Genomic DNA, 12,912 nt, shown 5'->3' on the forward strand with positions numbered 1-12,912 from the left:
GGAGGCTGAGGCAGGAGAATTGCTTGAACCCAGGAGGCAGAGGTTGCAGTGAGCCGATATCTCACCATTGCACTCTAATCTGGGTGACACAGTGAGACTCCATCTCAAAAAAAAAAAAAAAAGCAAAGAAAGAAAGGAAAGGGGAAGGGGGAAGAGCAGAGGATGGAAGGGGGAAGGGGGGAGGGAGAAGGAGGGAGGGGAGAGGAGGGGATGGGGGAGATTACACCAGCTAGCGGGGGGCGGTGGCTCATGCCTGTAATCCCAGCACTTTGGGAGGCTGAGGCGGGCCGATCACAAGGTCAGGAGATTGAGACCCTCCTAGCTAACACAGTGAAACCTCGTCTCTACTAAAAATACAAAAAAATAACTGGGCATGGTGGCATGTGCCTGCAGTCCCAGCTGTTCGGGAGGCTGAGGCAGGAAAATCGCATGAACCCAGGAGGCAGAGGTTGCAGTGAGCTGAGATTGTGCCGCTGCATTCCAGCCTGGGAGACAGAGTCCGTCTTAAAAAAAAAAAAAGAGATTACACAGGCCAGGTGTGGTAGCCTACACCCATAATCTCAGGATTTTGGGAGGCCAAGGTGGGTGGATAGCCTGAGCTCAGGAGCTGGAGATCAGCCTGGGCAACATGGCAAAGCCCTGTCTCTACAAAAAATATAAGAATTAGCTAGATATTGTGGCATGCCTGTAGTCCCAGCTACTTGGGAGGCTGAGGTGGGAGGATCAATCAAACCCAGGAGGTGGAGGCTGCAGTGAGCTGAGATTGTGCCACTGCACTCCAGCCTGGGCAACAGTGCAAGACTCTGTCTCAAAAAAAAAAAAAAAAAAAAAAAAAGAGACAATAAAAAAATCAGCAACAACAACAAAGAGATTACACGGGGTGACCAGTGAAGAGGTTGGTGAGATTACTCACCTGCCTAGCTTTGAGCACTATTATATAGAAGGAATATCTAGGATGATATCAGCCTATTCTGGCAGCTGGGTCACACCCCAGCTTGTGGCACACAATGATTTGGTCATAGTGAGGCAGCAGAAGTTTCTACATGCCAGTATCATGAGATGCTAGGGCCAGAGAGAGGCTGAGGGATCTTCTCTCTCTCTCTTTTTTTGTTTTTTGTTTTGAGAGATCTTCTTGATGAAGAAACTTTAGTATTTTATTTTATTATTTTGTTATTAATTTTGAAATGGAGTCTCACTTCACACACAGGCTGGAGGGCAGTGGCACTATCTCAGCTCACTGCAGCCTTCATCTCCCAGGTTCAAGTGATTCTTCTGTATCAGCCTCTCAAGTAGTTGGGACTACAGGCATACCCCACTACACCAGGCTAATTTTTGTATTTTTAGTAGAAGCAGGGTTTCACCATGTTGGCCAGGCTGGTCTTGAACTCCTGACTTCAAGTGATCCTCCCATATCAGCTCCCCAAAGCGCTGGGATTATAGATGTGAATCACTTAGATGAAGAATCTTTAGAACAGAGAAGTAACACCCAAATGCCCATCGATGACAGACCAGACAGGGAAAATGTGGCACATATACACCATGGAATACTATGCAGCCATAAAAAATAATGAGTTCATGTCCTTTGTAGGGACATGGATGAACCTGGAAACCATCATTCTCAGCAAACTGACACAAGAACAGAAAATCAAACACCGCATGTTCTCACTCATAGGTGAGTGTTGAACGATGAGAACACATGGACACAGGGAGGGGAGCATCACACACTGGGGTCTGTCAAGGGGAAATAGAGGAGGGACAGCGGGGGGTGGGGAATTGGGGAGAGAGAACATAGGGAGAAATGCCAGATATAGGTGATGGGGAGGAAGGCAGCAAATCATACTGCCATGTGTGTACCTATACAACAATCTTGCATGTTCTTCATATGTACCCCAGAACCTAAAATGCAATAATAAAAAAAAAAGAACAGAGAAGAAACCTTCCTATCCACCTTGATTTGATGTCTCTATCCACCTTTCACTCTCTGCCTGAGGCCTCTTAAGCTTTGGGCCTGGGCTTAGTCTAAAAGTGGGGAGGGGCCGGGCGCGATGGCTCACGCCTGTAATCCCAGCACTTTGGGAGGCCGAGGCGGGTGGATCACGAGGTCAAGAGATAGAGACCATCTTGGTCAACATGGTGAAACCCCGTCTCTACTAAAAATACAAAAAATTAGCTGGGCATGGTGACGCATGCCTGTAATCCCAGCTACTCAGGAGGCTGAGGCAGGAGAATTGCCTGAACCCAGGAGGCGGAGGTTGCGGTGAGCCGAGATCGCGCCATTGCACTCCAGCCTGGGTAACAAGAGCGAAACTCCGTCTCCAAAAAAATAAATAAATAAATAAAAGTGGGGAGGAAGTAGACAGATACTCATCTCTAGTTTTCAGAGTTAAGCATGTTTTTTGTTTTCTCTCTCTCTTTTTTTTTTTTTTTTTTTTTAAGACAAGGTCTTGGTCTGGCACCTAGGCTGTAGTGCAGTGAAGCAATCTCAGCTCACTGTAGCCTTGACCTCTCAGGCTCAAGTGATCCTCCCACCTCATCTCCCAGACAGCTGGGACCAAAGGCATGTACCACCACACCAGGCTAATTATAAAATTATTTTTAGAGACAGGATCTCACTATGTTGCTCAGGCTGGTCTCAAATTCCTGTCCTCAAGTGATCGTCCTTCCTTGGCCTCTCAAAGTGCTGGAACTATAGGTCTGAGCCATTGTGCCTGGCCCATTTGACTAGTCTTAAAAAACAAACAGACAAACAAAAACTGTGGAGCGTTTATCTAATGGATTTTTTTTAAAAATCATAGAGGCTGGGCACAGTGTCTCATGCCTGTAATCTCAGCACTTTGAAAGACCGAAGCAGGAGGATTGCTTAAGCTCATAATATTGACACCAGCCTGGACAACATAGTGAGACCCCATCTCTACAAAAAATTTAAAAATTAGTTGGGGGTGATGGTGAGTGCCTGTAGTCCCAGCTACCCGAGAGGCTGAGCTGGGAGGATCACTTGAGCCCAGGAGGTCAAGGCTGCAGTGAGCCGAGATCAAACCACTACACTTTAGTCTGGACACAAGAGCTAGACTCTGTCTCCAAAAAAAAAAGAAAGAAAGAAAGAAATCTGGTAGAGAAGAAATATATGAATTAAATAATCACACAAATTTATATTTACAAAATATGATAAATGTGAGAAAAGTAGAGGTTCTATGAAAATATATAGTAGAAAATATGGCCTATTCTGACCTAGTCTCCAAGTCCTTGAAGAAATATCATTTGGGCTTTTTTCTTTTTTTGAGACGGAGTTTCGCTCTTGGTACCCAGGCCGGAGTGCAATGGCGCCATCTCGACTCACTGCTACCTCCGCCCCCTGGTTTCAGGCAATTCTTCTGCCTCAGCCTCCTGAGTAGCTGGGATTACAGGCACGTGCCACCATGCCCAGCTAATTTTTTGTATTTTTAGTAGAGATGGGGTTTCACCATGTTGACCAGGATTGTCCCGATCTCTTGACCTCGTGATCCACCCGCCTCGCCTCGCAAAGTACTGGGATTACAGGCATGAGCCACCGCGCCCGGTTTTGGGCTTTTTTCATTGAAGGGAGAGTATGAGTTAACTGGACAAAGGTGTTGGGGGCTCTTACAGCTATAGAAGGTACCACAGACAGAGGAAAGAGTATGGTTTGGAGGCTCAGTTATGAATGAGGTGATGAGCTTGATTCTGTCTATTTGGCAGGATAACATACAGCAGGCTGTCAGCTGGGCGTGGGTGGGGTAGAGCATATGGGTAGTTGTTTTGGCCTGTCAACCAGATAGCAGAGAGGTGGAAGCTAGCTTAGCAACACAATGACATCAGTGTCTACATGATGATGCACACGTTGTCAGGTGGTTATTGACTTTGTGTCAATAATTAATTAAATTTTTTTGAGATGGAGCCTTGCTCTGTTGCCCAGGCTGGAGTTCAGTATTTTTAGAAGAGACAGGGTTTCACCATGTTGGCCAGGCTGGTCTTGAACTCCTAACCTTGTGATCTGCCTACCTCAGCCTCCCAAAGTGCTGAGATTACAGGCATGAGCCACCACTCCCGGCCTCAATATTGAGTTTAAATTAATGCAACATATGCTCCTCCTTTACTACTGTTGATCCCAAGGTGTTTTTTTTTTTTTTTTTTTTTTTTGAGATGGAGTCTCCCTCTGTTGCCAGGCTGGAGTGTAGTGATGCGATCTTGGCTCACTGCAACCTCCACCTCCCGGGTTCAAGCCATTCTCCTGCCTCAGCCTCCTGAGTAGATGGGATTACAGGTGCCTCCCACCACGCCCAGCTAATTTTTGTATTTTTAGTAGAGACGAAGTTTCACCATGTTAGCCAGGCTGGTCTCGAACTTCTGACCTCAAGTGATCCATCCTCCTTGGCCTCCCAAAGTGCTAGGATTACAGCTGTGAGCCACCACCCCTGGCCCAAGGCCATGTTTTTTTGTTTTGTTTTGTTTTATATTGTCTTGTTGTTGTTTTGTTTTGTTTTTGAGACAGTCTTGCTCTGTCACCTAGGCTGGAGTGCAATGGCGTGATCTTGGCTCACTGCAACCTCTGCCTCCCAGGTTCAAGCGATTGTCCCTGCCTCAGCCTCTTGAACAGCTGAGATTATAGGCACCTGCCACTATGCCTGGCTAATTTTTTTGTGTTTTTAGTAGATACGGAGTTTCGCCATGTTGGCCAGGCTGGTCTTGAACTCCTGACCTCAGGTGATCCACCCACTTTGGCCTCCCAAAGTGCAGGGATTACAGGCGTGAGTCACCTTTTTTTATACGCATGTTTTTATACAAATCCTACCTCGGGGAAGCACCCTAGAGGAAGGGGCTGAGGTCAAGAAACTCCTCGGGTGTGGTGTTTTGTGTAGCCTCCTGATTCACACTGGCCTAGCATGAGGCCCAGCTGCCTCCACATGGACAGAAGAAAAAGTGACAAGTGTGTAAATGCTAGGGATGGCAGGTCAGTCACTTCCAGTTTGTTAGTCATCTCTCAGTGCAGGTCCAAGGTGACAACAAGGGCAGAGTTCACAAATCTGAGCTTGGCTCTCCTGCATGGAGAACTCCTTGTCAGTGGTGCCATCTGCAGGCCATTAAGGAATTTGCCAGAAGTTTGATGGGATTGGGAGGAGAAAATGGCATCTCCAGACAAAATGCTCTTCCCTCTTCCCTAGCTCAAGCCTCTTAGTCTAAGCACATCCCTAAATCCCAGCCTGGGTCCTCGGTAGGGCTGAAAGACCCATGTCCTTCTGATCTTGCAGCAGGCAATATTTAAGTCTTCTAGTCCTACAAGGCAGGACACAAGACTGTGGTATTGCTCCCCTCCTTTTCTACCAATTAAATCTGTCATCTTAAAATTAGGCACTGGGTTCTTCCCATTTTAACAGTGAACTCAAGGAGGGGATGAACACTAGGTTGTGAAGGCATTTAAGCATTCTGGTGTTTAAAAAAAAAGATATTTGTGTAGTTAAGATTAGTTATCATTATTATTATCATCATCCTTTTCATCTCTAGGTAAATCCTCCTTGGGCTTTTAAAAATTCATATTTATTGGCTGGGTTTGGTGGCTCATGCCTGTAATGCCAGCACTCTGGAAGGCCGAGGCAGGCAGATCACCTGAGGTCAGGAGTTCAAGACCAGCCTGGCCTACGTGATGAAACCCTATCTCTACTAAAAATACAAACAAACAAACAAACAAACAAAGAATTAGCTGGGCATGGTGCTGGGTGCCTGTAACCCCAGCTACTCTGGAGGCTGAGGCAGGAGAATCACTTGAACCCGGGAGTTGGAGGTTGCAGTGAGCTGAGATTGTGTCACTGCACTCCAGCCCGGGCGACAGTGAGACTCTGTCTCCAAAAAAAGAAATAAAGAAATAAACTTGGCTGGGCGCGGTGGCTCATGCCTGTAATCCCAGCACTTTGGAAGGCCAAGGTGGGCGGATCACCTGAGGTCGGGAGTTCGAGACCAGCCTGACCAATATGGAGAAACACTGCCTCTACTAAAAATACAAAATTAGCTGGGCATGGTGGTGCCTGCCTGTAATCCCAGCTACTAGGGATGCTGAGGCAGAAGAATCATTTGAATCTGTCCAGCCTGGGCAGCAAAAGCCAAACTCCACCTAAAAAAATAAAAAACAAAAAAAATGTATATTTATTTTCTGAATTAATGGCTTATTCTTCTGTAGTGGCTCTGGAGTGTGGCTGAGCCGATATGTCAAGACCTGGGATGCACTGCCTCTCATCTCCCAAGCTTGAATGCACATCTCCAAGTTTACAGATCGTTCCAGACTCCTAAGCCCTAATTGCTACCCCCTCTGAGACAGGCAGAATGGAAATCTATAGTATAAAAGGAAAAATAGTCCCACAAAGTTAAGAGGTCCTGATTAGTGACAGAACTAAGAGGCTAACCAAGTATCTCTGTTCCCTAGGCCTCTCCCCTGAGACCTGATAAAGAAACCTGGGCCTTGAAAGAAAGTGAGTATTACAAAACCTTAGGGCTTAAAGTTTACATTGCGTAGAAAAATGAGGAATCTGGCTTTAGAGAGAAGTTACCATTGTTTATTTCTAGTTCCCTAGAAGGCTTCTATGGGCATTACCAGGCGCTGTGCTTGCTGCTGGGCAAATGTATAGATAAGATGACTCCAGGGCCTCCTTAAAGGAAGTCTTGATGGCATGTCCTGTCTGCCTGAGCATTTCATTCTAGTCACCCCCTTCATCATGGCCCACACACATTATTTCTTTCAAAGCCTTAATTATTAGTATTCATCTTGGCCTGGTGTGGTGGTTCACACTTGTAATCCCAGCAGTTTGGGAGGCAAAGGAGGGAGGATTTTTGTATTTTTAGTAGAGATGTGGTTTCACCTAGTTGGCCTGACTCATAGTTGCTAATGAGTTATGTATAGGAAGTATAAGTAATTTTGAATATCATGTAAATTGCTGTTTAAAGTGGCTGGCTAACCTTGTTAATGTAATTACGAAATTTAAGAGCGATTAAAAAAAAAAAAAAAAAAAAAGAGTGATCTGCCCACCTCGGGCTCCCAAAGTGATAGGACTGCAGGCGTGAGGTGCTGTGCCCGGCACTCTCAGTTCTTTAAAGGTGTCTGCTTTCCCTTGGAGCCTGCGATGGCTACATGTGTTGCTATGCTAGACCTGCAGGCCCCCTACCAAAGCTTTCTCTAAAATGCTCATGCCAAATCAGATTCTCTTAGGAGCTGAGAGCTACAGACATCCCTTAGTATCCCTGGGGGGATACTAAAATCCATGAATGCTCAAATTCCTTATATAGAGAGCTCTAATGTTTGCATGTAACCTATACACATCTTGCTGTATACTTTAAGTCATTTCTAGATTACTTATAATACCTAATACAATGTGAATGCTATGTAAATAATTGTTATACTGTATTGTTTAGAGAATAAAGGGGAAAAGTACATGTGCAGTTCAGACACAACTATCCATTTTTCCAAATATATATTTTGAGATAGGGTCTCTCTCTGGCACCCAGGCAGGAATGAGGAATGCAGCAGCATGATCACACTATATATATATTTTTTTTTTTGTAGTGACAGAGTCTCCTTACGTTGCCTAGGCTGGTCTCAAACTCCTGGGCTCAAGTGATCCTCCTGCCTTGGCCAAAGTGCTGATGTTACAGGCATGAACCACCATGGCCAGTTGCTTCCAAATATTTTCAGTCCACAGTTAGTCAAATCTAGATATGGAACCCACAGATAGGGAGGGCCGACTACATTTTGTGAATTTATAGGATTTATGAGCAAAACAAACAACTGGGAAAATTGTAGTATTCCTTTTTTTTTAAATCATATATTCTTTCAGTCTTAAACCAAGAAGATAACAAGGTCTTCAGCAGCCATAATTGTTCCTGTGCTTTCCGGATTTGAAATCTACATTTTCTCCTAGGTTAAATCCTCTATTTACATTCTCTGTGCCTACAAGTCTGTTACATGTATCTGAAACACTTGAAGAATATAAACCATGTGAAATGCTATAAACTTTTATCCTTTTTACAAATGTTGCTTTATCCTCATGTACTGCAGACTTCTGCCACCAATACATAACGGCTTCTTGTTCAGTCTGCTCTCATAGCATGACTTTTATTGACCACCGTGAATTCTGGTCCTACAACTTTTTCCTATCACAATAGGGCTGCAAACACTCTACCTCACCACCCTCAAACACTCCTACAGCCCTGTTTTCCCAGGACACAGTTTTAAGACAGGGTCTATTAACAAGAGTGCAGTGTTGCAATCACAGCTCACTGCAGCCTCAACCTCCTCAGCGTCTCAAGTAGCTGGGATTATAGGTGCTCACCACCATGCCCAAATTTGTGCATTTTGTAGACAGGGTTTCATGTTGCCCAGGCTGCTCTGGAAGGCCTGGGCTCAACTACCGGCCTCATCCTCATGCTGGGATTACAGGCGTGAGCCATCATGTCCGGCCAAGGATCACTATTAAATTTCATAATTACATTAACAAGGTTAGCCAGCCACTTTAAACAGCAATTTACATGATATTCAAAATTACTTATACTTCCTATACATAACCCATTAGCAACTACCCAGTCATACTTTGAAAAGCTAAATGAGCTCTAGATTAGTAGAATGACTTTCATGTTTCCCCACCCCCTAAGCAAGGTTTGAGGTGGTAAACTCATCTGAGAATCTAGGGCTCCTGCCTTTCCAGTTCCCTGAGCTCCCTTTTCCCTATAGTGGTGCCTGCACAGAAGTAGGGCCCTTGACATCACCAGCATATTGCAGACTCTTTACTCCAAGTGTAGATGAATCCCAAAAACCAAGGCACTTTTTGAAAAAACACAGGAGACAAAGCTTTTGATGTTAATGACTTTACTTTGAGACATGATGAAAAAATTACAGGTACACATGGAAAAGACATAACTGAGTGAAAACAATCTAACCAGAAAGCTTTAATGCCTGTCAGCTAAGTTGAAGCTGAAATTCTGGGAGCATGACATGCTGCAGGGCCAAAAGGAATAGATAATTAGTATTCCTCGCCTTCTTCTTCACCCTCTCCTTCAACAGAATCCACACCAACCTCCTCATAATCCTTCTCAAGGGCAGCCATGTCCTCACGGGCCTCAGAAAACTCTCCTTCCTCCATCCCCTCACCCACGTACCAGTGAACAAAGGCACGCTTGGCATACATCAGGTCAAACTTGTGGTCCAAGCGAGCCCAGGCCTCAGCAATGGCTGTGGTATTGCTCAGCATGCACACAGCTCTCTGTACCTTGGCCAGGTCTCCACCAGGCACCACAGTGGGAGGCTGGTAGTTGATGCCAACCTTGAAGCCAGTGGGACACCAATCCACAAACTGGATGCTGCGCTTGGTCTTGATGGTGGCGATGGCAGCATTGACATCTTTGGGAACCACGTCACCACGGTACAACAGGCAGCAAGCCATGTATTTACCATGGCGAGGGTCACATTTCACCATCTGGTTGGCTGGCTCAAAGCAAGCATTGGTGATCTCTGCTACAGAAAGCTGTTCATGGTAGGCTTTCTCAGCAGAGATGACAGGGGCATATGTGGCCAGAGGGAAGTGGATGCGGGGATAGGGCACCAGGTTGGTCTGGAATTCTGTCAGGTCAACATTCAGGGCTCCATCAAATCTCAGGGAAGCAGTGATGGAGGACACGATCTGGCTAATAAGGCGGTTAAGGTTAGTGTAGGTTGGGCGCTCGATATCGAGGTTTCTACGACAGATGTCATAGATGGCCTCATTGTCTACCATGAAGGCACAATCAGAGTGCTCCAGGGTGGTGTGGGTGGTGAGGATGGAGTTGTATGGCTCAACTACAGCTGTGGAAACCTGGGGCGCCGGGTAGATGGAGAACTCCAGCTTGGACTTCTTGCCATAATCAACTGAGAGCCGTTCCATGAGCAGGGAGGTGAACCCAGAACCAGTTCCCCCACCAAAGCTGTGGAAAACCAAGAAGCCCTGGAGACCGGTGCACTGGTCGGCCTGTAGGGAAAAAAAAACAAGAAAAATATTTTAATGCCAGGAGATTTTCTCTTAGAATATCTATTTAAACTTCTTTAGATTATGAACCTAACAGATTGATGTAAGCATGAGGAATTGGTAAAACAGACATATATACAAACTGTCCATTTTGGTAAGTGTCAAAGAATGAATGATGTCAGTCACTCCACCCAACTTGCACTGGAATTATCTCACTGCATTCTAAATGCCTATTTATATATGGTGTTTACCAATTTACGAATTCGGTCCAACACGAGGTCAATGATCTCCTTGCCGATGGTGTAGTGCCCTCGGGCATAGTTATTGGCAGCATCTTCCTTGCCTGTGATGAGCTGCTCAGGGTGGAAGAGCTGGCGGTAGGTGCCAGTGCGAACTTCATCTGGAGAAGGAGGGAGAGAAGGGCAGAGGGACTGGGTGAGAGTGAGCGAGTGACCAGCAGAGCTCCCAGGACAGACCTCCCATCCCAGCACCCTGGGATCTCACTTGGGTTACTGAGGCCAACTCACCAATGACCGTGGGTTCCAGGTCTACAAACACTGCCCGGGGCACGTGCTTGCCAGCGCCCGTCTCACTGAAGAAGGTGTTGAAGGAGTCATCTCCTCCCCCAATGGTCTTGTCACTTGGCATCTGGCCATCGGGCTGGATGCCATGTTCCAGGCAGTACAGCTCCCAGCAGGCATTGCCAATCTGGACACCAGCCTGGCCAACGTGGATGGAGATGCACTCACGCTGTGGGAAGGAAAAAAAGATATCACAACTTAATCTATTGGTGACTGTCAAGTGAAACAAAATACCCATGCAATCTTTATGTTTGGTGATAAGGTCTATCGCTCAGGTTTGAGTGCAGTGGTGCCGTCCAGGTTCACTGCAGCCTCAACCTCCTGAGCTCAAGTCATCCCCCCACTCCAGCCTCCAGGGCAGCTGGGACTATAGGCACAGGCCACCACGCCCGGCTAATTTTTTTCTTTTTTGGTGGAGATGAGGTCTGGTTGTGTTACCCAGACTATCACGTAATCTTAAAAAAAAAAAAATTCCTTTTTTAAAGCGACATAAGATGTATTACTCTTTTGAGAACGGCTACATTATAGGGTCTACATCGCTTTTAATACATGTTACCTTCCCATTCTAAACGGGGAAGGCCTTCTTCCAGATCACGACAGCTTAGTCACAGCTTCCTCCTTTGGAGGACCAAGACAGGAAGGTGGGCATCCATCCAGCGCTCCGTCCCCAGAATCCCACTTTAGACTGGGTGGCCATATTTCTGGGCAGCTCCTAGCACAGGAAGCACGTGGCCAGAGCAGCGCAGAAGAAATGTCTGTCCGCAGGGACTAGGGGTGGGGCTATGCGGCACAGGATGAATGAGCAATTCAGGGCGCGCTCCCGCGCCCCCCGGCGGCGCTGCAGAGGCACGAAATGGCCACGTCTGCAAAGGCGCTGCCCAGGCTGCCCATCCTCCCTTACCCGCCAGCATCGAGCTCAGCCTAACACCTCCACAGCAGTCTGAGCGCAGTAGGGGATTATCGGCGGCCCAGATCTGGGCCAAGATCCGATTTCCGTTTCCTCAAAATCCCTCACTGGCACCACCTGCTCCCCTGAATTCCTAACGCAGCAGGGAGAGACAGGTGGCCTCTAAAGGCTGTTGTGAACTAACTGTCCTAATACACTGGTATAGAGCGGTACACTTCCTCACATTCCTCTTACTGCCTTTCTTTTTTTTTTTTTTTTTTTTTTTTTTTGAGATGGAGTCTGGCCTGCAATCCCAGGCTGGATTGCAGTGGCACGATCTCTGCTCACCGCAACTTCCACCTCCCAGGTTCAAGCGATTCGCCTGCCTCAGCCTCCCGAGTAGCTGGGACTACAGGTGTGCACCACCAAGCCCGGCCAATTTCTGCATTTTTAGTGGAGACAGGGCTTCTCCATGTTGGCCAGGCTGATCTCAAACTCCTGACCTCAGTTGATCCACGGCGCCCGGCCCCTCTTACTGCTTCCATTAAAAAAAAAAAACAAAAAAAAACCCCTCAGGTCAGCAGGAGACACGCCCTGAAGCCCTAGTCATGCCGCGACCAGCGCGCATGCGCAGACCGCAGTGGCGGTTTCCCGCCCTGAAGCGGCGGGAAGGTAACGGTCGCGCGTGCGCGCTTTTGTCTCCAGCGCCTTTCCCACCCCCGCTTTTCGCGATCAAGAGGAAGTGAGAGCTAGAAGAGTCCGCGCGCGCGTCCACCTAAGGCGGGGGAAGGGCATGCGCTGGAAAGGACTGCTGGGACTCGAGGTGCCGCGCCCAGGACAGAGTTACGCGCTAAAAGAGAGCTCCGGATAAGGCGGAGGACTGAGCCCTCCCATCCCTTCCTGAGTCCAAGAAATCCTGGCGCCCCTCAACCTTTCCGGGCCCCCGCCATTTACAAAGACCGAGGTCTCACGACTCTGGATCTGGCCTCTCGTCTCGCTTTCCGCCCTCCAAACGGACGGCTCTGGGGCCAGCCCTCCCCGTCTGTAAACAGGCCCCCTGCACCCCGCCGACTCGCTTATCCCTGCTACCCTGAAAGCTGCCGGTAGCCGCGCGGCCCACTCACCATAGTGGCTAGGGATTAGGAGGCGAAGGCGACAGGAGCAGACACCGGGTCCCGGTTACCGTCCCCGACAAGCTAAGAGTCGAGGTAAGTAACGCACTAGGGCGGGGCGGGCGCTGGAGCCTCTTAAGTAGTGGCTGCGGAGGGGTGGGCGGGCACAGGCGGTGCCGCGGCCGGTAGCCCCTCCTCCGGCCCGGCGCGCCCACTTGGCGCCCGGCTTGGCCGCCGCAGAGGCGGGCTCCAGCCCCGAGCCCCCTCCCCTCGCTTGGCCGCGGGGCGGGGTCCGCCGCGCCTGCGGGCCGCGCGCGCCAGTGCTGCAGTGTCTGGCG

At 48.0% G+C, this 12,912-nt stretch overlaps 1 protein-coding gene across 1 annotated transcript; it reads right to left on the reverse strand.

The window, feature by feature from the left end:
- Positions 1 to 8,846: 8,846 nt before the first annotated feature.
- On the reverse strand, positions 8,847 to 12,695 carry TUBA1B (tubulin alpha 1b). The gene is made up of 4 exons (XM_064377033.1): positions 12,587 to 12,695; positions 10,523 to 10,745; positions 10,247 to 10,395; positions 8,847 to 9,998 (listed from the first exon to the last, which is right to left on the reverse strand). The coding sequence occupies exons 1-4, from the start codon at positions 12,587 to 12,589 to the stop codon at positions 9,018 to 9,020; spliced, it is 1,356 nt and encodes a 451-aa protein (XP_064233103.1). The 5' UTR covers positions 12,590 to 12,695; the 3' UTR covers positions 8,847 to 9,017.
- Positions 12,696 to 12,912: the final 217 nt, after the last annotated feature.

This window comes from Aotus nancymaae, unplaced genomic scaffold (genome assembly GCF_030222135.1).
Source record: "Aotus nancymaae isolate 86718 unplaced genomic scaffold, 86718_ANA_hifiasm-v0.15.2.pri h1tg000016l, whole genome shotgun sequence".
Classification (NCBI taxonomy): domain Eukaryota; kingdom Metazoa; phylum Chordata; class Mammalia; order Primates; family Aotidae; genus Aotus; species Aotus nancymaae.